The sequence below is a fragment of the Candidozyma auris genome, chromosome 3 (genome assembly GCF_003013715.1).
Source record: "Candidozyma auris chromosome 3, complete sequence".
NCBI lineage: Eukaryota > Fungi > Ascomycota > Pichiomycetes > Serinales > Metschnikowiaceae > Candidozyma > Candidozyma auris.
The window spans coordinates 1,061,699-1,085,388 of NC_072814.1; the positions used below are offsets into that span (position 1 = coordinate 1,061,699).

At 46.3% G+C, this 23,690-nt stretch overlaps 10 protein-coding genes across 10 annotated transcripts; 3 read left to right on the top strand and 7 right to left on the bottom strand. All coding sequences in view use genetic code 12, as the record gives it.

Moving 5' to 3' along the window:
- Positions 1–38: 38 nt before the first annotated feature.
- Positions 39–2,345, bottom strand: RIM8 (Rim8p; the record flags this gene model as incomplete). The annotated part of the gene is made up of 1 exon (XM_029033377.2): positions 39–2,345. One exon carries the CDS (start codon positions 2,343–2,345, stop codon positions 39–41), a length of 2,307 nt encoding a protein of 768 aa, XP_028891969.2.
- A 2,089-nt stretch (positions 2,346–4,434) lies between these two features.
- CJI96_0003119 (uncharacterized protein) lies at positions 4,435–5,829 on the bottom strand (the record flags this gene model as incomplete). The annotated part of the gene is made up of 1 exon (XM_029033376.2): positions 4,435–5,829. The coding sequence occupies one exon, from the start codon at positions 5,827–5,829 to the stop codon at positions 4,435–4,437; it is 1,395 nt and encodes a 464-aa protein (XP_028891968.2).
- A 3,171-nt stretch (positions 5,830–9,000) lies between these two features.
- LEU4 (2-isopropylmalate synthase) lies at positions 9,001–10,773 on the top strand (the record flags this gene model as incomplete). Its single annotated transcript, XM_029033375.2, has 1 exon — positions 9,001–10,773. One exon carries the CDS (start codon positions 9,001–9,003, stop codon positions 10,771–10,773), a length of 1,773 nt encoding a protein of 590 aa, XP_028891967.1.
- An 842-nt stretch (positions 10,774–11,615) lies between these two features.
- RPL16A (60S ribosomal protein uL13) lies at positions 11,616–12,218 on the top strand (the record flags this gene model as incomplete). Its single annotated transcript, XM_029033374.2, has 1 exon — positions 11,616–12,218. The coding sequence occupies one exon, from the start codon at positions 11,616–11,618 to the stop codon at positions 12,216–12,218; it is 603 nt and encodes a 200-aa protein (XP_028891966.2).
- A 1,177-nt stretch (positions 12,219–13,395) lies between these two features.
- On the top strand, positions 13,396–14,802 carry CJI96_0003122 (uncharacterized protein; the record flags this gene model as incomplete). Its single annotated transcript, XM_029033373.2, has 1 exon — positions 13,396–14,802. The coding sequence occupies one exon, from the start codon at positions 13,396–13,398 to the stop codon at positions 14,800–14,802; it is 1,407 nt and encodes a 468-aa protein (XP_028891965.2).
- A 5-nt stretch (positions 14,803–14,807) lies between these two features.
- CJI96_0003123 (triglyceride lipase) lies at positions 14,808–15,875 on the bottom strand (the record flags this gene model as incomplete). The annotated part of the gene is made up of 1 exon (XM_029033372.2): positions 14,808–15,875. The coding sequence occupies one exon, from the start codon at positions 15,873–15,875 to the stop codon at positions 14,808–14,810; it is 1,068 nt and encodes a 355-aa protein (XP_028891964.2).
- A 543-nt stretch (positions 15,876–16,418) lies between these two features.
- COQ6 (putative N,N-dimethylaniline monooxygenase) lies at positions 16,419–17,933 on the bottom strand (the record flags this gene model as incomplete). The annotated part of the gene is made up of 1 exon (XM_029033371.2): positions 16,419–17,933. One exon carries the CDS (start codon positions 17,931–17,933, stop codon positions 16,419–16,421), a length of 1,515 nt encoding a protein of 504 aa, XP_028891963.2.
- An 835-nt stretch (positions 17,934–18,768) lies between these two features.
- Positions 18,769–19,521, bottom strand: CJI96_0003125 (uncharacterized protein; the record flags this gene model as incomplete). The annotated part of the gene is made up of 1 exon (XM_029033370.2): positions 18,769–19,521. The coding sequence occupies one exon, from the start codon at positions 19,519–19,521 to the stop codon at positions 18,769–18,771; it is 753 nt and encodes a 250-aa protein (XP_028891962.2).
- A 154-nt stretch (positions 19,522–19,675) lies between these two features.
- Positions 19,676–20,902, bottom strand: CJI96_0003126 (DNA-directed RNA polymerase I subunit RPA49; the record flags this gene model as incomplete). The annotated part of the gene is made up of 1 exon (XM_029033369.2): positions 19,676–20,902. One exon carries the CDS (start codon positions 20,900–20,902, stop codon positions 19,676–19,678), a length of 1,227 nt encoding a protein of 408 aa, XP_028891961.2.
- Positions 20,903–21,548: 646 nt separating this feature from the next.
- Positions 21,549–23,552, bottom strand: CJI96_0003127 (alpha/beta hydrolase; the record flags this gene model as incomplete). Its single annotated transcript, XM_054702119.1, has 1 exon — positions 21,549–23,552. The coding sequence occupies one exon, from the start codon at positions 23,550–23,552 to the stop codon at positions 21,549–21,551; it is 2,004 nt and encodes a 667-aa protein (XP_054558094.1).
- Between the last annotated feature and the right edge of the window lie 138 nt (positions 23,553–23,690).

Here is a 23,690-nt window from a genome sequence, read left to right on the forward strand (position 1 = left end):
TAATTTCTATCTATGTATATGTTTGATTACATGAATATTTAATGCTCTTGTTCTTGTCTCTCTGTGTGCTGAACAACCAATCGATCATTAGTAGCTGTATCATAGTTTGGAACAAATTCATGCGGACCGTTAGGTCCAAACGTGTCATGACCATTTTCTTGTCCGAAAGGTTCGTACAAATCGTTCTGATCCCACAAGGAGGTTTCATTGTCAAAATTGTTGGGCATGGAGCTCATTGGATCGGGCATAACTTGCAGTGGAGTTCTGGGGCCCCCAGGGTTGGAAGGAAGAAAGGTATTACTACCGTCATGTTGAATGTTTGCAACAGTATCGCTCGACAAGCCGTTGCTTTGCACAATATCATCCAATATGTCATGTCTTGGGTCTACAGGGCTGACAGTCTCTCTATCCTCCGTATCTGAGGTGTCAAACTGGGGTTCAGAAGGAAGTAGACTTTGCTCGTGAAGCCTCATGCGCTCCTTCTCAGAAAGATTGGGTTGAGGAGGCAACGAAACGTCTGAAATGATGTCCTCGTAAGTCGGTGCATTAGCCAATGGAGACAGTTGCAGGGGAGAGATCGCTTGTGAATCTCTTAAATAAGGAGGAGTGAAATTGTTCATTGGGGAAGACTCTGGAATCGAGCCGATATTTGACGATGCAGCAACCCTTGAATGAATGACATTGGCATTGCCAGTGTGGGGTGTTTGAATGTGAGCATGCGCTTGGGTTGAAGGGCTTGCAGAGTTCGAAGCGGAGCTCGAAGACGATCTTCTTGTACCGTTCGCGAGGTGTGGATTCAGCCCTCCAGGTGGAGTCACTGTTGTCGACAGTTTGTCCAGCCTATGAGTGCCGATAACCACCTCGGAAGTAATTTGAAGAAACTTCTTCAGGCGCTTGAATTTGTCTGTGTTGATGAACTCTGAGCGGTTTTGATATGCATGGTATGTGTAGTTGCCTTGGTTTCCAGGAGAAATGCCGGGACCCGCCGATAACATGTCGTCTGAAGGCGCTAAGTTAGATTTGGGATGGTCACTGGGACCATCAACACTCAAAGATTTCCCAGAAAGATTGAGCATCACCTCGATAAAGTATTGGAAGCTGACCATGGAGCAACCTGATATTGTAGGAAAAGCGTCCGGAGGGACCCGCAAACTTGTGTTGATTTCCGACTGGAACGTGTTTGGGTCTACAAATAACGGAATTACCAGTTGCAGCAAGTCCTTTCTAAACGACTCGTAGAGGCCGTCGGGTCCGTAGTCGAGCCTGCAAACACGCACCAAAGTGACGATAATCCCCTTTGTATCTTGTATTTTTTTCAAATGATGAATGTTGAGCTTTATCGGTATGAGTTCGCCTCGAAGAAAGCCACTTTGCGGTAGTTCCATGGACACTCTGATGTTATTCAGTTTGGAGTGGTCAGCGTTCAGAGAAGGCGAGAAACTTGAAGGGGCGGAATTCCCGGGGCTGACATGAGCATTGTGCAACGAAGTCGGCGTGTTTCCGGTATGGCTAGGAGGCAGGGTCAAGGTAGTGGTTGCAGGCCCATTGCTGGGTAGGCCCAAGTTGACGTTGGAATCAGTGTCTGAGTTATTGGAGGATAACGTTGAAAAAGTGTTGATGGTGGAGGTGGAGCTCTCGACTCTCAGTAGTTTCCTGTTGCGTCTCGGGTCATTGATGATGAGGCGCTTGGGCTTGGGCGGCGGTAGGTCCGCAACGTCTATAGGATTCACAAGGCTGATGATCTTCTCGGAGGTGTAGGCAGCGCCGTTGAAGCGGGTTAAATGGCGGGCTTTGGCAAGAAAGTCGGTTGACACGGCGCCAGGGCTATCGCACGGCGAATTGGAGGAGATGGGGTCGTCGGCAGAGCGCAAGGATGTCTTGAGCACGTACTCGATGGCGCCCTTGCCAAAGTCTATACTGGTGAAAATACGTTTTTTCGGGAGCTTGACGATGAAGGGGAAACGGTGCTCGCCCTTGTAGAGGCCGTTGACGAACTCGTCGTTGTCGTTCGGCCTGGGCAGGTCCGGGTCGGGCCCGTATATTCTGATGTTGTGGTTGAAGAGTGTTCTTTTCACGGTCTTGAGCTTCAGGTGGGGCAGGGCGTTGATCTTGATGTAGCCAGCAAGGCAGAACTCAATGGCGATGTTGGCCAAGTGCTTTTTCAGAATGAGAATCACCTGGCCGGAGATCTCCTCACCGGGGAGCCACGACTTGTGGGGGGAGTCTAGGGAGATGTAGAAGTCATCCACGGAGCTGGAGTCAATCTTGTACAGTGGGAAGGAGGAGTCGTGGCCCGGGGGCCTGGCGAGTTTCCCTGGGATGAATTTGGAAACTGCCCTTCTCATGGGGGCAAGTGGACTAAGGAAGGTGGACGCAGACTCGCAGGGAAGTTTGGGCACAAATGGGGTGTGAGGATTTTTACTGGAAGTGAAGGTTTGAGTGAGGTTGGGGAGATGAGATATGGTGCCAAAGGTGGTGACAGCTTGAATGGAAGTGGTAGTACGGAATGGAAGGTGAAGGGAGAGACAGGAGCGAAAGACAGGACAGAGGTAGGCAGGACACACAGACAGACAGGCGTCTGACAGAGCGCCTATCGCGGGGCCACATACGGTATAGTGAGCAAAAAGGTGACAAAAAGAGAGAGCGACAGAAAAAAGAGCGCAGCCTGGCGGGCGGTAGGTAGAAACAGGGAAGTCGGACGGTCAAGCGAAAATATATAAATAAATATATATATATATTAGAGAAGGTCAAAGACGGTTGTCTGGAATTGGGTGATAGAGGAATCATTAAAACTGTCTTGGAATTGCAATGACTCACAGCTTAAGCAGCTTCCGTGTGGTTTCAGTCTAGGGCCAGAATAAGGAAAGAGCTCCAGTTCAATTTTTTTTCTGCTCGCTTGCCCGGCAGTAGCGAAATGGGTGTGTCAGTTAGCGAGGGAGTGGTGCCAAGGTGACAGGCCGCATTAGCGAGTGAGATCCACAAATAGGACCGGTTGGGCCAGCGTAGAAGTTCCGGTGGGTGCGGGCAGCTGCCAGCTGGGACCCAGCAAAAAAGCACCGTGAAGGAGTCGATTGAATTGGGCTGAATCTTGACACACCTGGTTTCTGGAAGTGGCCCGCACGTTTCAGGCTGGCAGCGTGGCACTGGCCACAGTGCTGGGGGACTCGCGCTCGCTCACGCTCACACCCACGCCCAAAAAGAAGCGGGCTGGACAATCGCCATTGTGACCGCCCAGAGGGGACAAGTGAGGAGGAGAGGAGCGGCAGCGAGATTTTTGTAGAGCCAGGGAGCAGGAGGCTTGTCAGAATGAAGGCCAAATACGAGGGCTACCGAAGGCCAGATACAAGGGCCACTGAGGGCCAGATACAAGGGCCACTTTGGGTTGGCGCTGGGTGCTTAGTAATTGCATTGGTTTTTTAGTCACAGCGGTGCACTAAATATTTATTGTGTTTTAGTATGCTTTGTTGATTTTGTAAAATTTGTTGGTTTTGTTGGTTTTGTTAGTTCGGTTGGTTTTGGCAGTTTCGTAAGCTTTGTTGGTTGGGCCGATCGTTTCTTTGTGGCCTGGCCTTGCCGCCTGGGCCCGTTGTTTCTTTGGGCCAGCTTTTCCCTTTCCACCTCGCTGTCAAGCCGCATGTTCGCGGCAGCGAATAGGCAAAAAAAGAGCAGTGGAACGAACCCCACTACTGAGACAGTGAGCATAACCTCAGTAGAAGAGCATGAAACCCGGCATGGAAAATGAGATTTGGTGAAAAGATTCAAAGAAGAATTTGAAATCGAAGCATCCAAATTTGTAATATTTGCCTACGGACTTCGGGGGAGATAGGGGGTCCAGTCTCACTGCCTTGCTTCCCTATTTGGGCGACTTCTGTCACTGCTTATCTATTTCGTCTCCACCGCGCCAACGTTGCTGGGGACTGGAGGAAGGATAATTTTCCAGACTCACAAAGAACTTCTCTCGCTATTATGATAACCAATCTAGAGAACCGAAGCAACGGTGACTTTTCCTCCTTTTTGCTCCTCGTTTCTTCCTTCGATCATCTCTCGGACTCCTTTCTCCCGAGGCATGTTGAGGGCTTCGAACCCAGCGCCCGCGATTACTGTAACGGCGTTCTTTGCAACCGATGCACAAGACCGGTTCGGAGATTCTGCACCATTTCCCAAGCAACTCTTCTAAATGGCCCCAGCAGCTTGCTATTTGCAGCCATTACATTTGCCCTGGCCTACCTCTACAATTGCCTCTATTCAGTAACATATCTACACTCCCTCTATACATTTAACAGGGCATGATTATTGTATGTTTCCATATACTTAGCTAATGTACAAGGTGAAGTGTCACCGGGGATGCCTCTTTGTGAGTAGTCAGCCTCCGGCGTGACCTTACGGGTCAATGCAAACCGTCGTCCATCTTCTGCAACTGCAGCTTCTCCAGACTTAGTCAAAAGTCTTCTTCTTGCCCTGGAACTGGGCGCTGCTGGGTCCGGTTCTCGTAGGCGTGGCCGATCTCTCACGGCCACCAAATCCACCACGGCCTCCGCCAAAGCCGCCACGGCCTCCCCTGGCTGAACCAGGTCTCGAGGTTGGCTCCTTTGGCGTGGAGAAGTCCAATCTGCATGGACGCCCTTCAAGATACTCACCGTTCAAAGCGTTCAAGGCGGCCTGGGCTTCCTCAACAGAAGAATACTGGACGTAACCAAATCCCTTGGGCTGCTGGGTGTCTGGGTGGGTTGGAATACGGCAAGAAATCACGTTACCGTGTTCTCCAAACACTTCGAACAACTTGTCTCTGGAAGCATTGAATGACAAGTTACCAATGAACAAAGTGTCGGAAGGAGCTGAAGGAACATCACCAAACTTCTTGGCTCTGTCCTGAGGCTTGGGTGTTTGCGGTTTACCAGTAGACATGTCCAAGTTGACGGGTCTGCCGTCGATCTCCTTACCCTGGTACTCAGCCAATGCCTTCTCGGCAGCAGCCTTGCTCTCAAAATCAACGTAACCGTAGCCTCTAGACTTGCCGGTGGCTCTCTCCCACATCACTCTAGCACCTGTGACGCCACCAATGGGCTCAAACTCTCTCTGGAGCCACTCGTCGTCGACGTTCCACGACAAGCGACCGACGAACAAGGTGGCTGGCTCACCAGTAGCCTCTGGAGTTGCTTCAGTCTTTTGTTTCTTGACAGGAGCCTCTTCTTCATCGGAAGAAGAAGCCTTACGCTTGCCGGACTCCTCCTGATCCTCAGTTTCTGACTCAGAGTCGGAGGAAGAAGATGAGTCGGAATCGGAATCGGAGTCGGAATCAGAAGACGATGAAGAAGACGATGACGAAGATGAGTCGGAGTCGGAGTCAGAATCAGAATCAGACTCAGAGCTCGAGGAGCTAGAAGAGCTCGAAGAGCTGGAGGACTTGACATCCTCCTTCTTCTCTTCCTTCTTCTCCTCCTTCACTGGCTCAGGTTTCTTGTCCTCTTCATCGTCAGACTCATCGTCAGAAGAGTCGGAATCAGAAGACTCAGAAGACGAGTCGGAGTCAGAGCCAGACTCAGAAGAGCTGGAGCTGCTGGAGCTAGAGCTAGAGCTAGAGCTAGAGCTAGAGCTAGAGCTAGAGCTAGAGCTCGATTCTTTCTTAGCAACGGCCTTGGTCTCTTCCTCAGACTCAGAGTCGGAAGATTCAGAATCAGAGCTGGATTCAGACTCGGAACTCGAGCTGGATTCGGAGCTGGAGCTCGAGCTGGAGCTCGAGCTCGAAGAAGACTCCGAGTCGCTTGAGGAGGACTCCTGCTTTTTCGTGGTCTTGGTGACCTTGGCGGCTTTTGAAGAAGATTTAGCCATTGTTAAAGAAAGATTGGGGTTAACTGTGTGAGATGATGTGAGAAGCGAAAAACTTGCCTAATGGATTTTTCCTGATGAGGTGCTGCACAGTGGCCCCAGGCTCATCAAGGCCTTGGACCATACAGAGTGGGGGACTGATAAATACACGGTCAGATGCCGAATGAATGATTCTTAAAAAACAAGGGCTTCATCATTTGCCTCCTGAAAAATTTGTCTTCAATTATAAGATTTCCCGACAATATTGGGCCAAATCGGCTCCAAGGCCTAGTGTGAGCAGTTACTGCATTTGCTTAACTTTTATTTCACCCAACAAGCAACAGGTAGGAAATCGTAGGTGAGAGAATTTATGCTTCAGTATACTTTATAAAACCTTTTTCTTGCCTTTCAATTTTCAGCATATATCCTGTTACTTCCAATTTGTCAGCTTGATTGAAGGCTTAATGTGCCATAACTTGCGTATTTTCATCATACATGTAAACGTCTACTCTTCACCTTCACTGCTTTGGTGATCATATGAGTTGGAATTAATTAGAACGTTTGGAGAGGTCTTACAATACAAAATCGCCTTCGAATACGTGATTTCGCAGCCAATACTATGGCTTCAAATAGAAACCACGGCGGGCATATTTTAGCACCTAACAAATTAATCTAAAGCTTCAAGTTATATTGTAAGCTCTACGTCTGTATCGTTGAAATTAATGATTTTTTCTCATGAAAGAACAGCGACAATTTTCAAATCATAATTTTTTTACAAGAACATCTTTGAGACCAAAGTCAGACATCTATAAGGAAGACAGTTTGAGGCTTTCAGCTAGTGGTTGGAGACCAAAACTCACTACCATGGAGCATTTCAAGTCATCTTTTATTGTCGAGCAAGAAGAGCCTACCTCTAAGGCCATTGCATCCATGTGAGAAGTACATAGGGAAATCCTTACCTTCATTGATCCAATATTTGCACCCTTACAAAAATTTCCCTTGAAAAATCATTTCAGTTGCGTTATTATTGATAACTTTCGGTCTGCCCTGTGAAAGACCATCCCTCAGGGTCAAGTACCTCATGCATTTACGTCTCTTGTTTATCGGGCATACATGATTTTTTTTTTTTTTTAAAAAAAAGAATACCAGTGTGCGGTCGTGACAAGAGAATAAAGAAGCAGAAACCCGATGGTACTGGAACAAATCGAAATACTAGAAGAAGAGTATCCCACCGGGATTTTGCCCATCATGCACGATAATGCGTTTCATGCGTCTTCTTGCAGGTTCTTCAACACCGGTGTTTGAACAAACACCGAGTAGCACAAAGCTACCCTTGAAAAGAAGCTGATTTCATTCATACCTCTCGCGTATTATTTGACTGCTACATGCTGAAGCGTATTCTTGTCTCTTTGTGAAGTACTTTTCAATATAGTGATGCAGCCTGCGAGACATTCGAATAAGTTAAGGTCTGCTATCAGCTTCACACACATGTCATCTTTACTTCGTCGTGATGCGTGATCTTGATGCCACATTGACATCAATGTTCTGTAAAATATGAAGCAGGTGAAATCATGAGTTGAAGCTGAACTCGTTTGGCACAATCATTTGACTCAGTCGATCGACTAAAAAAAGAGTCTTCTTGTATTTAACTCATGTTTGTACATGCAATTGATATCTTTTAAAGGAACTTCTAAATCTTACATTGATATCAATATCCTCTCTTACCACCAAAAGCTACAAAATAATCATGTTGGTCATTCTGCTTACGTATGAGTCGTTGATGTGGGTTATTTACGCTAATGATTTGTTTTGGGGATCCGTGTATTCTTGTGATTATTTGTGACCTACAAGAGGTTTGCTAGACAAATTTCAGACTTTCACAAACAATCGCAAGAATACACGGATATCTGTCGACACTCAGAGCCAAGGGCCTCAAATTTGCCCCAAAATATGGTCTCATAACCCAATGAAGAAACCTTCTTGCACAAAATACAATAGGCAATGTGTATCACCATGAACGATTCATAAAGCCACTAAAAAAAGTTAAGGAGCTTTTGAGGGGTTACTCAAAAACGGTTCTAGTTAACACCTGTAACTGCTAATTACACTGGTCACAACACATGGTCCTTAAAAAGTATCACTGTCATAGAGCCAATCTAAGACGGTGAAATCTGCCCAGCAATTACTCACGGCTCCAAAGAAACCGGTTTGCATTATCTGTAGCCGGCAAAAGTCCCTCTATTGTCCTTTACACTCAATTCTCATCGTCTACGATCTTGAACCACTTTCAAATCTTCCACATTTCACAATTTCCACGCTTTTATCCACTTCTCCACTTCCAATTTTTTCATTTGCTATGAGTTTTGACATCGGCTCAGCTAGGCAAAGTCTGCCGCCTTCCGCCATGTTTGTTACCCTGAGGCAGATTTTCGCAGCCAAATGTCTATCTAAAAGGTTTTATAGCAATTTCAATGGAGGGCAGCTTTTGGATGCAAGAGACAAATCACTTGTTCACAGACTATTTTACTTTCCCACTTAGATTACAGTCCCTAGTTGGCCCCAGTTTTTAGTGAACCTTCCTTTTTCCACTTAGTTATTGCCCATTCCTGAGTGGCTGCTTCTGGCACCTGCAAAGAACCCTCCAGCGCGGAACCGGGCATATTCTGTGGAGACTTTCAAAATCGCCTCATCGGGCCCGCAACATTATCAGACCCCAAAAAGGCGATACAATACAACAGAAATACGATTAATAAATCTAGATATGATAAGCAAAGCGTCTTTGCTTACCAGCATTCAAAAATTATATGTATCTTTTTTTCGTTTAAATCTTCTAAGGTCGAAAGACGTCCTCCACTTCGTCTTTCCCCCCACCCCCAAGTCTGCTCATATTTTTTCGCATCCTCTGACTCAGAGCTTCCCCACCAAACACACTACCTCAAATGACACCACGTGAACAGTGAGTCACTTTGCAATATTTAAAGGCAGTTTCTCTCTAAAACCCAACTCAAACTGATCAAACTGTTCCTACTTTTTTACTAGGGCTCCGCTTCTGCCGTTTTTCTTTTGCCCTTTTCTCTGCTGTCACGTACTGCCTGCGCTACCCCAGACCGGGCCGGAATCGCGAGAAAAATCGAATATACTCACTAGCGCTCGTTTTTTTTGAAAGATCTTTTCTGATCACACCTTCTTCTTCAAATGTTCAAACAAACAAGAGTGTTGCTACAAAAACCTAGTTACAACATCATGCCTTACACAAACATGTTGAGAGATCCCTCAACGAAATACACCATGGCCAAGGGCGTGAAACTCCCCGACAGAACTTGGCCCGACAAGCAAATCACAAAAGCTCCCCGTTGGCTTTCGACCGACTTGAGAGACGGTAACCAGTCGCTCCCGGACCCGATGTCGATCGCTGAGAAGAAGGAGTACTTCAAGAAGTTGGTTGAAGTTGGCTTCAAGGAGATCGAAGTTTCTTTCCCCTCGGCATCACAGACTGATTTCGACTTCACAAGGTATGCGGTTGAAACCGCCCCAGACGACGTGGCCATCCAGGTCTTGACCCAGTCCAGGGAACACCTTGTGCGCAGAACGGTGGAAAGTGTCGTTGGCGCCAAAAAGGCCATCATCCATGTGTACTTGGCCACCTCAGACTTGTTCAGAGACGTTGTGTTCAACATGACGAAACAGCAGGCTATTGACAAGGCCGTCGAAACCGCCAAGTTGGTGAGATCCTTAACAAAAGATGACCCTACGAAACAGGAGACCGAATGGAACCTTCAGTTCTCTCCAGAGTGTTTCTCTGACACCCCTACTGATTTTGCTGTGGAGATTTGTGAAGCCGTTAAAGCCGTCTGGGAACCTACTGTTGAGCACCCTATGATTTTTAACTTGCCTGCCACGGTTGAAGTGGCCGGCCCCAACGTGTACGCTGACCAGATTGAGTACTTCTGCAGAAATATCAGTGAACGTGAGAAGATCTGTGTGTCCGTCCACCCTCACAACGACAGAGGATGTGGCGTTGCTGCTGCTGAGTTGGGTGTACTTGCTGGTGCAGACAGAATTGAGGGCTGTGTATTTGGTAACGGTGAAAGAACGGGTAACGTTGATTTGGTCACTCTTGCATTGAACTTGTACACCAACGGTGTCTCTCCCGAATTGGATTTCTCCGACATCGAGGAGTTGATTGCCATCTCTGAAAAGTGCAATAAGATCCCTGTCCACCCAAGAGCTCCATACGCTGGTTCCCTTGTTGTGTGTGCATTCTCTGGTTCTCACCAGGATGCCATCAAGAAGGGCTTCCAGAGAGCCGAGAAGAACCCAGACGACCCAATGTGGAAGATTCCATACTTGCCATTGGATCCAAAAGATATTGGCAGAACTTACGAGGCTGTCATCAGAGTCAACTCTCAGTCTGGCAAGGGTGGTGCTGCCTGGGTGATCTTGAGATCTATGGGCTTGGACTTGCCCAGAACTTTGCAAGTGGAGTTCTCCACAGTTGTCCAGAACGAGGCTGACAAGTTGGGTAGAGAGTTGAAGATTGAAGAAATCAACGAGCTCTTCAAGAAACATTACATCTACACCGGCGAGTCTTTCATCACTCTCGAAAACTATGAGACCTCCAAGACTAAGGGCGAGAACAACACTCGTGAGATCCGGGCCGACTTGGTGGTCAATGGCAAGCCTGTCACTGTTTCTGGTAACGGTAATGGTCCAATTTCCGCCTTCGTTGACGCTGTTGCCAAGCAGTTTGGTACTTTCTTCGAGGTCAAGAACTATACCGAGCACACCATGGGCGCAGGCAGCTCTTCCAAGGCTGCCACGTACATTGAGCTCTCCTTCTTGGGTTCCTCTGGCAAGCAGACTACGAGATGGGGATGTGGTATTGACTCCGATGTCAGCGAGTCGTCTCTCAAAGCGATTGTCGCTGTGCTTAACCACTTGATCAGAGCTGGTGAGCTCAAGGTGTAAGACAGGATTTAGTTGACCTAAAGACCTTTTAAAAATATAGCAGTATACTGGAATAAAAAGCTTCAGAGTGCCGATGGGTTGTAGATATTAAGTGGTCTAGAGCTGGAGATAATTTAATTTGAGGTCGCTCTGATCATGCGGAAGAGATGCCTAGGCGATAGATAAGATTAGGGCTCCTTTTGTAGTTGCTATCTTTTTGTTATGCTCCCTGTTCAATATCATGCTTGGAAGAATTGTATGGAATAATAGTTTTCGCAGCCATTTCATCAAAGACCAAGGGATATGTGAACATCACGAGCGAGATTACTTATTTTTAATTTTCTTTTTTTGACTGAATGAACAGGGCAAATGATTTGCAAATGAAAGCTGTGAAGTGAGAAAACCAAAAGTCTTGCTTTGCAGTGGAGACTTTCAAATTTACGTTTACTATCTCCATTACCATTCCTTCTGCATCTCACTCAAACTACTTCAGGTAGATCTCCTTGTAAACAGACACAAGCCACGTTATTCCAACTCCAAAAATACAATCGCTATGGTCATATTGAGCAAATACACGAGTTGTAGTTTTTTTTCGAAGTCGTGAGTTCACTAATGCATAATGATAGTTTCTAGGGCTGAACCCTAACCACGTGATGAGTATATTACCACCAAAAACCCTTGGTTTTGCCTGCACACAGCGTGCTCTCCATAGACAACTCCATACTATATCTTCCCCAAGCATTAAGTCAATATAGTGTGAACCTGAGCCATCCTGCAGTACCCGCACACCACAAAAATTTTCATAGACACCATCAAAAAAAAAACCTCTTCTTTCCCATCCTCCTTGGAATACAGAAAAACCAATGTCCGATTTCCAACCAGTTGTTGTCATTGACGGTAAGGGTCACCTCTTGGGTCGTTTGGCCTCGATTGTGGCCAAGCAGTTGTTGAACGGCCAGAAGATTGTTGTGGTGAGATGTGAGGCCCTCAACATCTCTGGTGAGTTCTTCAGAAACAAGTTGAAGTTCCACGACTACTTGAGAAAGGCCACCAGATACAACAAGACCAAGGGTCCTTTCCACTTCAGAGCTCCTTCCAGAGTTTTGTACAAGGCCATCAGAGGCATGATCCCTCACAAGACCGCCAGAGGTAAGGCTGCCTTGGAGAGATTGAAGGTGTTCGAGGGTATTCCTCCTCCATACGACAAAAAGAAGAGAGTCGTTGTTCCTCAGGCCTTGAGAGTCCTCAGATTGATGCCTGGTAGAAAGTACACTACTGTGGGCAAGTTGTCCACCTCTGTGGGCTGGAAGTACGAGTCTGTTGTGGACAAGTTGGAGGAGAAGAGAAAGGTGAGATCTGCCGAGTACTACGCCAGAAAGGTCGCTGCTTCCAAGAAGTTGGCCCAGGCCAAGGCCCAGGCCAGCGAGACGGAGGTTGCCCAGAAGTTGGCTTCTTTTGGCTACTAAACTGTTTTGAAGGGTCGGCGCTAATGCGCTGCTCTTGTCGAGGGGAATACGTCGTGTGTACGATTAAAGATCGCTTGTATGTATAGACTTATATGTATTGGCGCTAATACATCATAACGAAAACTTGAGAGAGTCAGCGAAGAGGGTGATTCGAAGTAGCGTAGACTGGCCAATCACCTCGTTATTTTAGGTCTGAGCCAACTTTTTGAACACTCGATATGTAGTGTGTATCAATGAACAATACATAATTCGATTGTGGCAATGCACGAGGTCAGGTTTACACCAATGGATAAGAACTAGCGGTAGAATTTTGCCATCTCTACTGGAGCTCCAGTCGTCGAATGAGGCGTAGCGACTATCATTTAAGTTATGTTTCAAGTGGCTTTTGTAAAATTGACTAGCTAAAAAATGGTTCTTTTACACTTAACGTGCTCGCTATGGAGATCATGACTTACAATATACTGTAACTCACTAAATGGCTGCGAAAAACCTAGTTTACCACTTACTCATTACATGCACTGAAGTATGCAAGGAACCAAAAGCAATCGCATACTTAATGGGTGAGCCTTAAATTTAATTGAGTAACAAGTAAGCAATGGGTTTTGCTGCATTCACTTCAGAAGTCAAGTCTGGTGCTTCTATCTTGAGTCTCGAAATTATGGGCCGTCTGTATCAGAGACACATCTAATTGAAGTCTCTCGCCCAATCCATTTGGTCACTCACGAGTTCAAGAAGCTATCATCCATAATCTCATGAGTCAGTCGAATCGCTTCATTTGAAACCAGCCTTCTTGTGTGCCGCATTTGCGTATTTTTGAATCCATTCAGTCCGGGTCACCTCAACTGAATATTTATATGATTCAATTACCAAAATGCCTCCAGATGCCTCTAAATTTGGAAGTCGTGTATATCGGGTACTGTAGATTCAGATGTTGCACTCTAACGGCAGCTTTTCATCAAGTCTTGCTTTCGCAGATCATAAGGTTAAACCACCATAGCTATTTTGGTTACAATAGTCGTGTGACTAAAGCCTCACACACATCTGATATAGTGAAAAGTAGCTTCTTTTAAAGAAGTCATGAAATGTCAAGATTGTTGATTTTTCCCTTACCGTCCCGAACGTCTCATTATTCATCGTAGAAGTCAGCTCATCGCACAAAATACTACATCTCTCTACCATGCCTAAACCAATTACAATCCCATGCTTGATACGGTCACCTCGTACAACGTTCTCCCTCATTCCCTCCTTTTCACCCACAAATGAACACATATGCAATTACAACACCATAGACGATCTAAATGTCATTAACAATGTATGTGAAGATGCCCATAGAGGCTACAAAGCCTGGTTTCTGAGACCCTTTGCCGACAGAAGCGAGGTGCTAAGAGCAGCTGCTGATTTGGTGAAGAAAAATAAGGAAAACTACGTCGATGCTCACATGGCTATTGGCGCTGGAAGGCAATTTGCAGAGTTGATAGCCGGATTGGCCCATAAGATTATTTTGGAGCATGCGATGCCCATCTCGAGGCCTGATGGAGAGGTCTTGAAAAGCGTCATGAGTCAATTGGCACTCACAGTGAGGTCCCCAGTTGGGCCAGTTCTCTCCATTGCTCCTTGGAATGCTCCTACGGTTCTTTGGGCGAGAGCCATAGCGGCCCCTTTGGCTGCTGGTTGCTCTGTGGTGGCGAAAGCGCTGGAGAAGAACCCAGTTACTTCCTATCTTTTGGCGAAGGATTTCCATGAGGCTGGTGTGGATGTTGATGCCTTGCAGGTCGTTCAGTTTGCTCCAAAAGATCAACCTGAGGCTACCAAGAGACTTATAGAGCATAGAAGAATTAAGAAGATGAACTTTACGGGGTCTACTCAGCTCGGTTCCAAGCTCTCTGAAATTGCTGGCAGCGTCTTGAAGCCTACATTGATGGAATTAGGCGGAAAGAATGTTCAGATCGTAACTCCAGATGCTGACTTAGAGAAGGCTGCAAATGCTCTGCTCTTCAGCGCTTGGCTCCACAACGGCCAAGTTTGCATGTGTTTGGACAACTGCTTCGTCCACAGCAGTGTTTACAAGGACTTCATGAAGATTCTAATAAAGAAGGCAAAGGAGATGGCCAACAGCGAAGTTCCGTTCAGGGATATGGAAGGTGCTGAGAAAGTTCACCGGTTGGTGTCTGACGCCTTAAAAAAAGGTGCCCAGACTGTCTTTGGCAATCATAGGCCTCTTGACAGTGTGTTTATGCTGCCACTAATCTTATCCAATGTGAACCCCTCCATGAGTATCTACTATGAGGAGACATTCGGCCCCGTTTTGTCTGTAATGAGCTACAACAATATAGAAGAGGTAATTGACGAAGTCAATGACTTGAAATTTGGGTTAAAGACATCTATTTGGTCTAGAGATGTGATGAAGGCGATTTCCACAGCAAAGGAAATCGACAGTGGTGCAATTCACATCAACGGCTCTACAATGCATGATGAGGCGACTGTCCCTCACGGAGGCGTCGGCCAGAGTGGTTTTGGTAGGTTTAACAGCAAGTGGGGTGTGAACGAGTTCTCTTTTGAAAAGGTCATCACGGCGAACTCATGATTTATCTAGAACCCTCTTTTACTAAGGTTTTCTGCGATGTCTAAGTAAAGAGCGATCGGATTAAATGAGGGTGACTTGTCAAATATAATCTGATCCACAGTGGACTTGATGGAGTTGGTCCAGTTGATTAAATCCAAGTGATCAACATCAGACAAAGTTCCCAAATATTCGCCCCATTTCGACAGCTCAACGGAAACCATGCCGTCGTTTTCGTAATGCTTCCCTCCACGCTTTATGATTTCGTGTTTGATGATCTCATATGTAGCACGAAACACTCGCAACCCATTCGGAGGCATTGATGCTCCATAGGAGAAGTATGCCACGCTGGGGAGGTTTTTGATATTTTCGTTGAACTGCTCCATGAACAGAGTAGTCAATTGAGGTATAGCTTTGGGGCATATCGCCAGAAGTGCCGCGTCCTTACTCACAATGTCCATGACAAAATCAGCACACTCAGAGCCATGATGCGGTGTACCCACAGTTGTCAAGCTGACAACCTCATAAGGAGACCTTTCATTTTGAAGCTGCAGAATGAGATACCTTGCATCAAGCCCACCCATTGAATGTCCAATGATATTGATTTTGAGTCTCTCGTTTGGCTCTTTCTTCTTATAATTGGCACATTTTTCAGTGAGCAAAGCATCCAAACGTTCGGCACGCTGGTCAATCGAACCAAAGGGAGGAACACGGGCAATTATCACTTCGGCTCCTGCCTGTGTGAGCGCTTCAGCAATCCCGTGCCAGTAGTTCAACAGAATGCCTGCTCTGTTGACGTTTTCGGCGACCTTTTCAAGATCGGCATGCGAACTGGCGAATGTGGGAGCCTCAAAAAGAGTCAATGTATCAAAACCCAGAAGTCCATGACATAGCACCATCGGGTATTTTGGAACTCCATAGTGATCTCGAAGCTTGCTGAACTTGTCCTTGATAAGCTGCATGTCATCCGACTCGGATGACTCCTTTCGCTGATTCAATGAGTCATCTTTTTTCCAGATGCTTTTAAGTGAGTTCAGAAAACTCAAAGGGTAAAGAACAAAACATGCGCTAGCTCGTATTGTTGGAGCCCTGAACATCGAAAGTGGGTGCTTGATAGTGAAAATTGCTCTATTGTTGATAAGCTGCACCCGTGCACCGCACATATACGCTAGCAGAATCTTACAGGATATAGAAGTATTGCAGACAGATTTTGATTTGACGTTTTAGATGGCTATAAAAAGACTGCTCTTGTGGGCCGAGGCCTGGGAAAAAGGCTGGTGTTGATATGAACCTAAAATTAAGGAAAATGCATGTGATTTTGACGCGGCGGTTTAAGTGTATCGATTTATTTTGCAGCCGATACCCTCGCTAATGCAGGGTTTTCTTCGACGCCTTAGAAATCTGAAATAGACGGATGTTTGTATATTGATAGAATTAAGTAAAAAGGATGAAAATTGATGATAAGCATAGATTATAAATTGAAGGTATTATATACGAAAGGGGAGCACCATTTCATGCTCATTGATTGTCTCACTGATTATGTACATATGAACGTTGTCGAAACGCTATACAAATACCTTTGAATATAGGCGTTCATGAAAAGAAGTGGTGATAAACTTCCCAAACTTTGTATTTTATGTTTAGCGGCCGCTGACGGAGCTGATCATCATATCCTTGATCGAGCCCAACATGTTGATGGATTTCAACCCAAAACCTCTTACGAACACGAGAGGCGAAAAATCGGTCGAGAATATCTTATGAAGCTTGTCGCAAATGCCCATCAAAACGTGGTTTGCGGGCCACGCTTTCGCAGTGTAGTAATCTAGAGTAAGCTTAGAACCGATATCCTGGCCACGAGAAATTCCCGTTTCGATCGTCTCCACTAGAGCAGCGACGTCGCTTTGGCCCATGTTGAGTCCTTGACCAGCCAATGGGTGCACTGTGTGAGCAGCATCACCAACTAAGGCAACTCTGGGGGCAGTGTAAGTGTCTGCGTGAAGAAGCTTCAAGGGGAAACGAGCTCTTGAGCCTGACATGAGTCTAGCAACGGGTACTGGATACTTTTCCTCGAGTTCTTCATCAGGGATTTTTGAGAGACGCCATTGAATTTCCTCGATTGCTTGCTTGTCGCTTGGGTTGGCTCTCAACATTTTATAGATATAATTGAGGTCCACCTCCTCAAGAACAAGAGCTGCATTTATCAAATGAGGAAAGATCTCCTCGTCCACCTTCATCAACGTGTCGGCCAATTCTGGTGTGCTTGACCACACAAATGTAACATTGTCTTCAGTGAGTGGAAGAATTGCCAATGGCCCTGTAGTCAAAAACCTCTGCCAGGCGATTGCCCTGTAGTCTTCATATTGCACTTTGAGGGTACCTACCACACCAAACCTGTTGTATGGCCACCCACGAGACTCTATTCCAGCGTATTTTCTGACAGGAGAGTTCTGCCCATCAGCACCAACCAACAATCTTGTCTGGTACGTTTCGCCATTGTCCAATGCAACCACCGGCCAGTCCAAGTCTCCCTTGCCTTCCTTGATGTCCACAACACGAGCCTTCTCTACGATATTTGCCTGATATTCAGGTGCCAACTCCTCGTTTAACTCGTCTATCTTCTCCAACAACGAACCTTGAATGTTCACCACCTCAGCCATAGCTGCAATTACGCCGCCGCCTCCAGAAACCTGTGAGGTGTCAAACTCAATTCGAGCATCGGGATCCTGGCTATCGTAGGCAATCATATGATCGTAGAACTTCACTCGATCTGTCTGAATGTGGTCCCAGGAGCCCAGTTTGGTACTCATGAACTCCACCGATTTGGGTGTAAGCGAAACAACTCGATTGGTGTAAGTCTCCGGTGGATCCTGAGCAAACTTCCTGACGCCATCAAAACTCAGCCCTTCAATCAATGTGCACTGAAGGTGTTTCGTAGCAGCGTTGTTCTTGAGAGCCAGCAAGAGAGAGAGTCCCGCGGGACCTCCACCAACAATGACGATATCTTGCAATTTTGGCTTTGCATTAGTGGCAAGCCCACGAACAAGCCGGAGAACGGAAGGCATGTGACTTGTTGAAGTAAATATGTCGGAGGCTGGCGGTGAAGAAAGGTATGGAGCAAGAGGGTAGTAGTTTGGTGGATTGAAAAACCGCGCCATATTTGGCTGCGAAATGCCTCCTCTGATATCAGCTGAGAGGATTGTGATACAAGGGGAAATGCTAGAGGGAGGAGGTGTGTAAAAGCGAAAACTTAATATATTGATTTGGTCTAGTTCGAGGTTTTTTGATGTTGAGTGGTTCTGTTGGAGGTTAAATTGGAGGGTGCTTTGCGGTATTGCTGCAAGAACGCATACTCTCTTGTGAGGTTTTCAAGAATTAAGCTATATGGGAAAGAATGTTACTTCAAAAGTCACCAATGTTACTTCAAAAGTGACTTATTAAATGAATCGGTAAACTTATGAAGGTATAGGGCTACGGAAGTGTCCTCTTTGCATCCTGGTTGTCTATGGTTTTCAGTTATACAAGTGTTTGACTTTTTGAAGGGCATTGATGATATGTCACGTCGAAGTAGGTCATATTGGCCGACCAATTGGGCGATAATTGCCTATGAATTTTATTAAAGTTTTTTCCTTTTTTCTTTTTTTTTACTGTCGGATACCTTCATCCGCTAGTAATTAGGGAAACAAAAGGGCAAGAAAGAGTTGTAGCTGATGAACTTGACTAATTATGAATTTGCCTGAGAAATGTGAAGGTTAAGGCTGCTAACCTTTCCCCAATAGGCTTAAGGAATGATTTCATCAGCAAATTAAGCAGAACTTGTGTTTCTGTCTTTCTAGCGGTAAGCTTTAGTCATGTTTTGATTTGCTATTAGGTTCGCGCGTCAGTGTCGATTTATGAATCAAATGAGCCATCATTAGGCATCCACAGAGTCCATAGCAATTCATAAATTCATTTAAGAATGGAGGCGTCTTATAACTCCGACAGGGTAAAGACTCATCGTGTCTCGTCCACTTTCTGTTTCTTTTTGTCCGGCTCATCTTCACTGAGATCCAACTCTTCACCTTCAGAACTGTCCTCAGCCTCAGACTCCTGATCATTGTTCATTGCCTCTGAATAATAGTGCACTGCGTTGGGGAACAAATCGTCCACGATCATGCGAGCCAAATCTTCTCCACTTCTGAACTCCTTGTTGGGTTTCTTTCCTGTCCACTCAAACCATGCAAATAGCGATTTCATACCCTGTCTGTATCGTTTCTTCTCTTCAGTAGTGTAATTGTCTCCCAGTTTGTTCTCCCTAATGGTAGCTGGACAAATATCCTTAAGCTCTTCGGGCCACTCAACATCAACGGGCTCAGAATAAAGCTTTGCCTCTCCCTCTTCGTCTTTCACGTTGAAATGCTTGGTTACGGTTTGCTCTGGGACGTTTCCATCGGGCCCAAAAGAGAAGGTGATGGAAAAGTCTCTATACTTTTCGGCGTCGCCATTTTCGGCAATTGGATAGTCAACGTAAATATCTGTTATGCTCTCAATATATTTCAAGTCCTCAGGACGGATATACTCGCAAAAATCATCGTTTTGTGCCAACACAATGTACCAAAACTGAGGGATTGTCTTGGTGATGGAAGAGCGGTTCTTGTATATACCTTGTAAACGTTTGATTCTGAAGATTTCAACTTCCTTTTCAGCGTCTCCCATAGCCTGTTCATTGTCGGCTAGTTTTGTCAAAGCCTCCGCTAATTCAGTCATGGCAATTGATGGAATGGTTTAGATTCGAAGGTGGAAAATAACCATCTCTAAAGGGATCTCTCGAGGGTATCCTGTAAATAGACGGCACGTGACATAGCACGTGCATCTACAGTTCTACCATAGCCTACCCGTATGCGTTTATGACCTATTTCCATTACCTTCTGCGGCGGCTGACCATCTCTGGGGGAGTAAATGGCACCTTCAACTCGGCAATCTTGTATGTGGATGCGTCCTTTTTTGGAATACCTAGCGCTTCGGCCATGCCTACAGTAGCAGGACGAATCTTTGCACCCAAAGCACGTAACAACGTAGTCAACTTGGATGGCTTCAAATTGAGCTCTTTCGACAAAGGATTCAATTCTAGGAAGAATCCCTCGATGTGGAACATGAGAGCAAGCAAGTAGCAGAACAACTTATCTTCGTGGTGAGTATCAAAAAAGAAAGAGCGGTCCTTGGCTTTACCCAAGTCGCCTCTCCTGTGAGCGGTGAACCTCTTCAATATGCCATCAATAAGAAACTCCGAAGGAATGTTGCCCAATTTTTCCATGAGCGTAGCCTTGTCCTTGCATCTTCTGTTGTTGTACACACCCATGAGAAGCGACGCATAGTACAACATCTGCAACTTCTTCTCGTTGGAGCTGTGCACAAGCTTGTCCAAGTGTCTAGCGACAAATGCAGATTTGGAATATGGCATAAGCTGTAAGCGAGCGTCTGGATCGCTTTCCTCCAAGAACGGCCCAACTCTGATCGATGCCAATTCGTTCGCCGGAACAATCCCCTCCAAAGCGTATATATCTTCGACATTGGTAGCGTCCACGTTGACGGGAGGCACCACCTTGTTTTCCGAAGATGCCTCCTGGATCTCCTGGGCCAGGGGTAACGTGGCTGTCACTTCTTTCACCAGATCCACAATGTCCATCTCCAGGTCCTGCAACTTGTCCAAGTCGATTCTGTTTCTTGCCAAGCTGGCAATCGCTGCTTTGGCCTTTTTGGTACCGAACTCCTGGCCCAAAGCCATTTTCTGGTCGGCATATCTTGTTCCTCTGCTTTTGATCTTGGGTCCCTTGTGCACCCTGCTGTCTATAGATGTCACTCTTGTTTGCACCAAAGGAGACTTGTAAAGTTCCACCGATTTCTGCTTAGGGTCGTAAAGCGCTACCACGTAGTCGTTGTTATCCTGGTTGTCCAGCGTGAGTCCATTATATTCCAACGTGCTGTTTTCGCCGTGGAGAAGGTACTCGTCCTCGCCTGGGTGCTTGTAGAGATCAAACAGGGTATTTTTGGGGATCTCCAAGCCGTTGAAGAAAGCGCCCACCACAACACTGGGGTCTGTGCTGACCGAGCTGACTTTCAAGTCGATGGTTTTATCCAGTTTGCCCATGCTGAGAAGTATTTGGGTCGCTGAGACTATGGGATACACTGGACTTAGTTTTTCGCATCTCATCGCACACACTATCAAGTGTACTTGAATGTGCACACCATAATCAACGATTGGCAACTCCTACCAAGGAGAAGTTGTATACACAGAGGCTTCAAGTTTTCAGTATGAAATCGTACTATGAGATCTTGGAAGTTGGTCCCGAAGCCTCTTTGGAAGAGGTCAAGCTGGCGTACAAGTTGAAGCTACTATCGACGCATCCGGATAAGCAAAGAGACGAACAGCGAAGAGGAGTGGTGGATTCGATCGATGCAATAAAGAAAGCTTACGAGACGCTCAGTGACCCAAAGAAGGCTCAATCCTACCATGAAGAGCTCCAGGAATCTTTCAAGAAGCAGGGTTTCTCTATAAACGGTTCCGGACTAGACGTATATACATTAGCGCTGTTCAACATCACTGAAAATGGCAACGTACTTTTGTGGACACGAAATTGTCCCAGATGCACTTCCCCTGAAGCAATGCTGCTTACAGAAGACGATTTGGAAAATGGTACACCCGACGGGTCCGGTGGGTACCAGATCATGGTCCAGTGTTCCTCATGCAGTTTGTGGATTACCGTTACTTATGAAGAGGCGGAGGAAGAGGAAGATTAAGCGATATCTGGCTTTTCCGCCGGCGTGTCTCTTACCCAAAACCTCTCTGCTCTCACTATAGCATCCAAGGCGAGACCCATTGCTTTATGGTCAGCCATCAAGTTCACATGGCCAGCATCTGACTCAAATTTGCCGACAATCTGTCCCTCTTTGGTCTCAGGGTCGTAGAAAGTGAACCCTTTGTCTTCAGGCATGAGCCATCGCTGGTGTACTACGCCGTCACCTCGCCCATAGAAGAAGTCGTAGTAATTACCATCCTTGATGTCCTGAAGACTTCTAACATGGGAGCCTCTTAATGAGGGGATCTTGTTGCCATAAACAACGGCCATGGGAGGATAACGCCTTTTCAAATCTTCCCGATATTCAAGATTCAATACATATTCCTTGGCGCTTTTGAGAACTCGCTTTAAGTAATCGTAAGCCTCTGAGAATGTAAACGAAAATTGGTAGTCTTGAAAGAGGTCTTCATGGGAAGGTGAAGGAGATGCTGGGCTCGCTGGTGACGATTTGAACTTCCTTTGCATCTGAGCGTTTGTAAGCGTAGGCGGTTTGTTCTTACGGCTGATGCTTTTCGGCCTTGAAAGTTTGATCTTACTTAATGCACTAAGGGTAGATCCGGAAGAGTTATCGGGTTCTGTGGGGGATTTTAAAAATGAGCTCAGCTTGGGCGAGCCCACAGAATCCTGAACAAGGGTATCGATAGACTGCTGGGGCGTCTCGGCACATCCTTGCTCCTGGATTCTTCTCGACTCAGAAACGAGGGGATTCAAGTTGAATTTGACCCACGTCTCCGGATCAAAGTAGTCTAGATCGTACCACTCACCCGTTTCCTTATTAGCGAAAACACGGCCAGATAATGGCAAGAAAACGAAGGATGAACGCATCATGAAATTGGTCTCAAATGTTAAGATTTTGTCTGAGAGCAAGATGGAATCGCCGTACCTAATAGGGCCCAAGATGTTAAGACATTCACTAGGCACGCCAACGTCGATGATTCCTCTGAACAAATCCGGATTCTTATTTAAGGCGCCGTGAACAACCAAACCACCCATTGAGTGGGCGATCACAATGGCAGGCTTACCCGTTTCCTTTTTGAGCTTGGTCAAAAACTCCACAAGCTGATCGCTCGTTTGATGAAGATCAAGCCTCCAGTCGTAGCCGAACTCTTTCACCACAGTTTTGGGGTTATTGTCTAAACGTTTGATGAGTCGCTTACAGATATCTATGGGCCCGACATTCTTTAAGACGCCATCAGGGTAGATCAAATCGGTGGCACGAAGCTCATCTTCAAGCTTGGGACCCAAAAGAAGATCGATTTTCCGCAAATTGAACCCTGCTTTCAAAGGAATCCACACTCTCTTGTGGGTCTTTGCGTCTCTGAGGATAGACCCTCTGTACCCGCCCATGACGACAATTGGCCCGTCAATTGTGTTGAAGATGGCATCGTAAGGTTTCTCCCTCTTCTCTTTCTTAGCATGGATGAAGTCTGGCAAAAACTCAGAGATATTCTCCTTGATGGAAGCCTTGACTGCTCTAAAACGGACATCGTCAGTGCCCTTGAAGTGCGAGAAGAACTTCGCCTCATCCACCGTCAGCACGGAGTCCTGCCTCTGCAAACGCAACCTGATCTGCTCAAGCTCGGGATCGTCCTTGTTGTTGTTGCCAAACGGTAGCCTGAAGTTAGAAGTGAGCAGCGAGAGCCCCCCACCAAAAGGCAACGAGAACGAGAACACCTTTGCTTCGCCCTGAAACAGCTTCTCCCCCTTCTTTGCTGTCGCAGGCTCCACGGTCTGGCCACCAACCAACGAATTGGCATCTTCTTTGGTGTAGTGCCTGCTGATCTGTGCCTGATCCACACCATCCTCGGGAGTATATTCTTCGATGTCCAGCTCGCTTTCCGGACTCACATCGTGACTGAGGACATCTGGGCTAGAAGCGTCTGGCTCAGGTGAGCCTGGAGTGCTTTCTGACGTCACCGTCTTCTGCTTTGGTTTGAGCATGGGTGAAGAAGGCGAAGATACGGAGGTAGATGTTATTGCTGATCGCGCACCCGAAGACATTTCGCAGCCACCGGCGGAAGGAACAAGAGGGTAAGATTGAGCGATTTAACGAGGAGAAATTTTTCATGAAGACGAGTC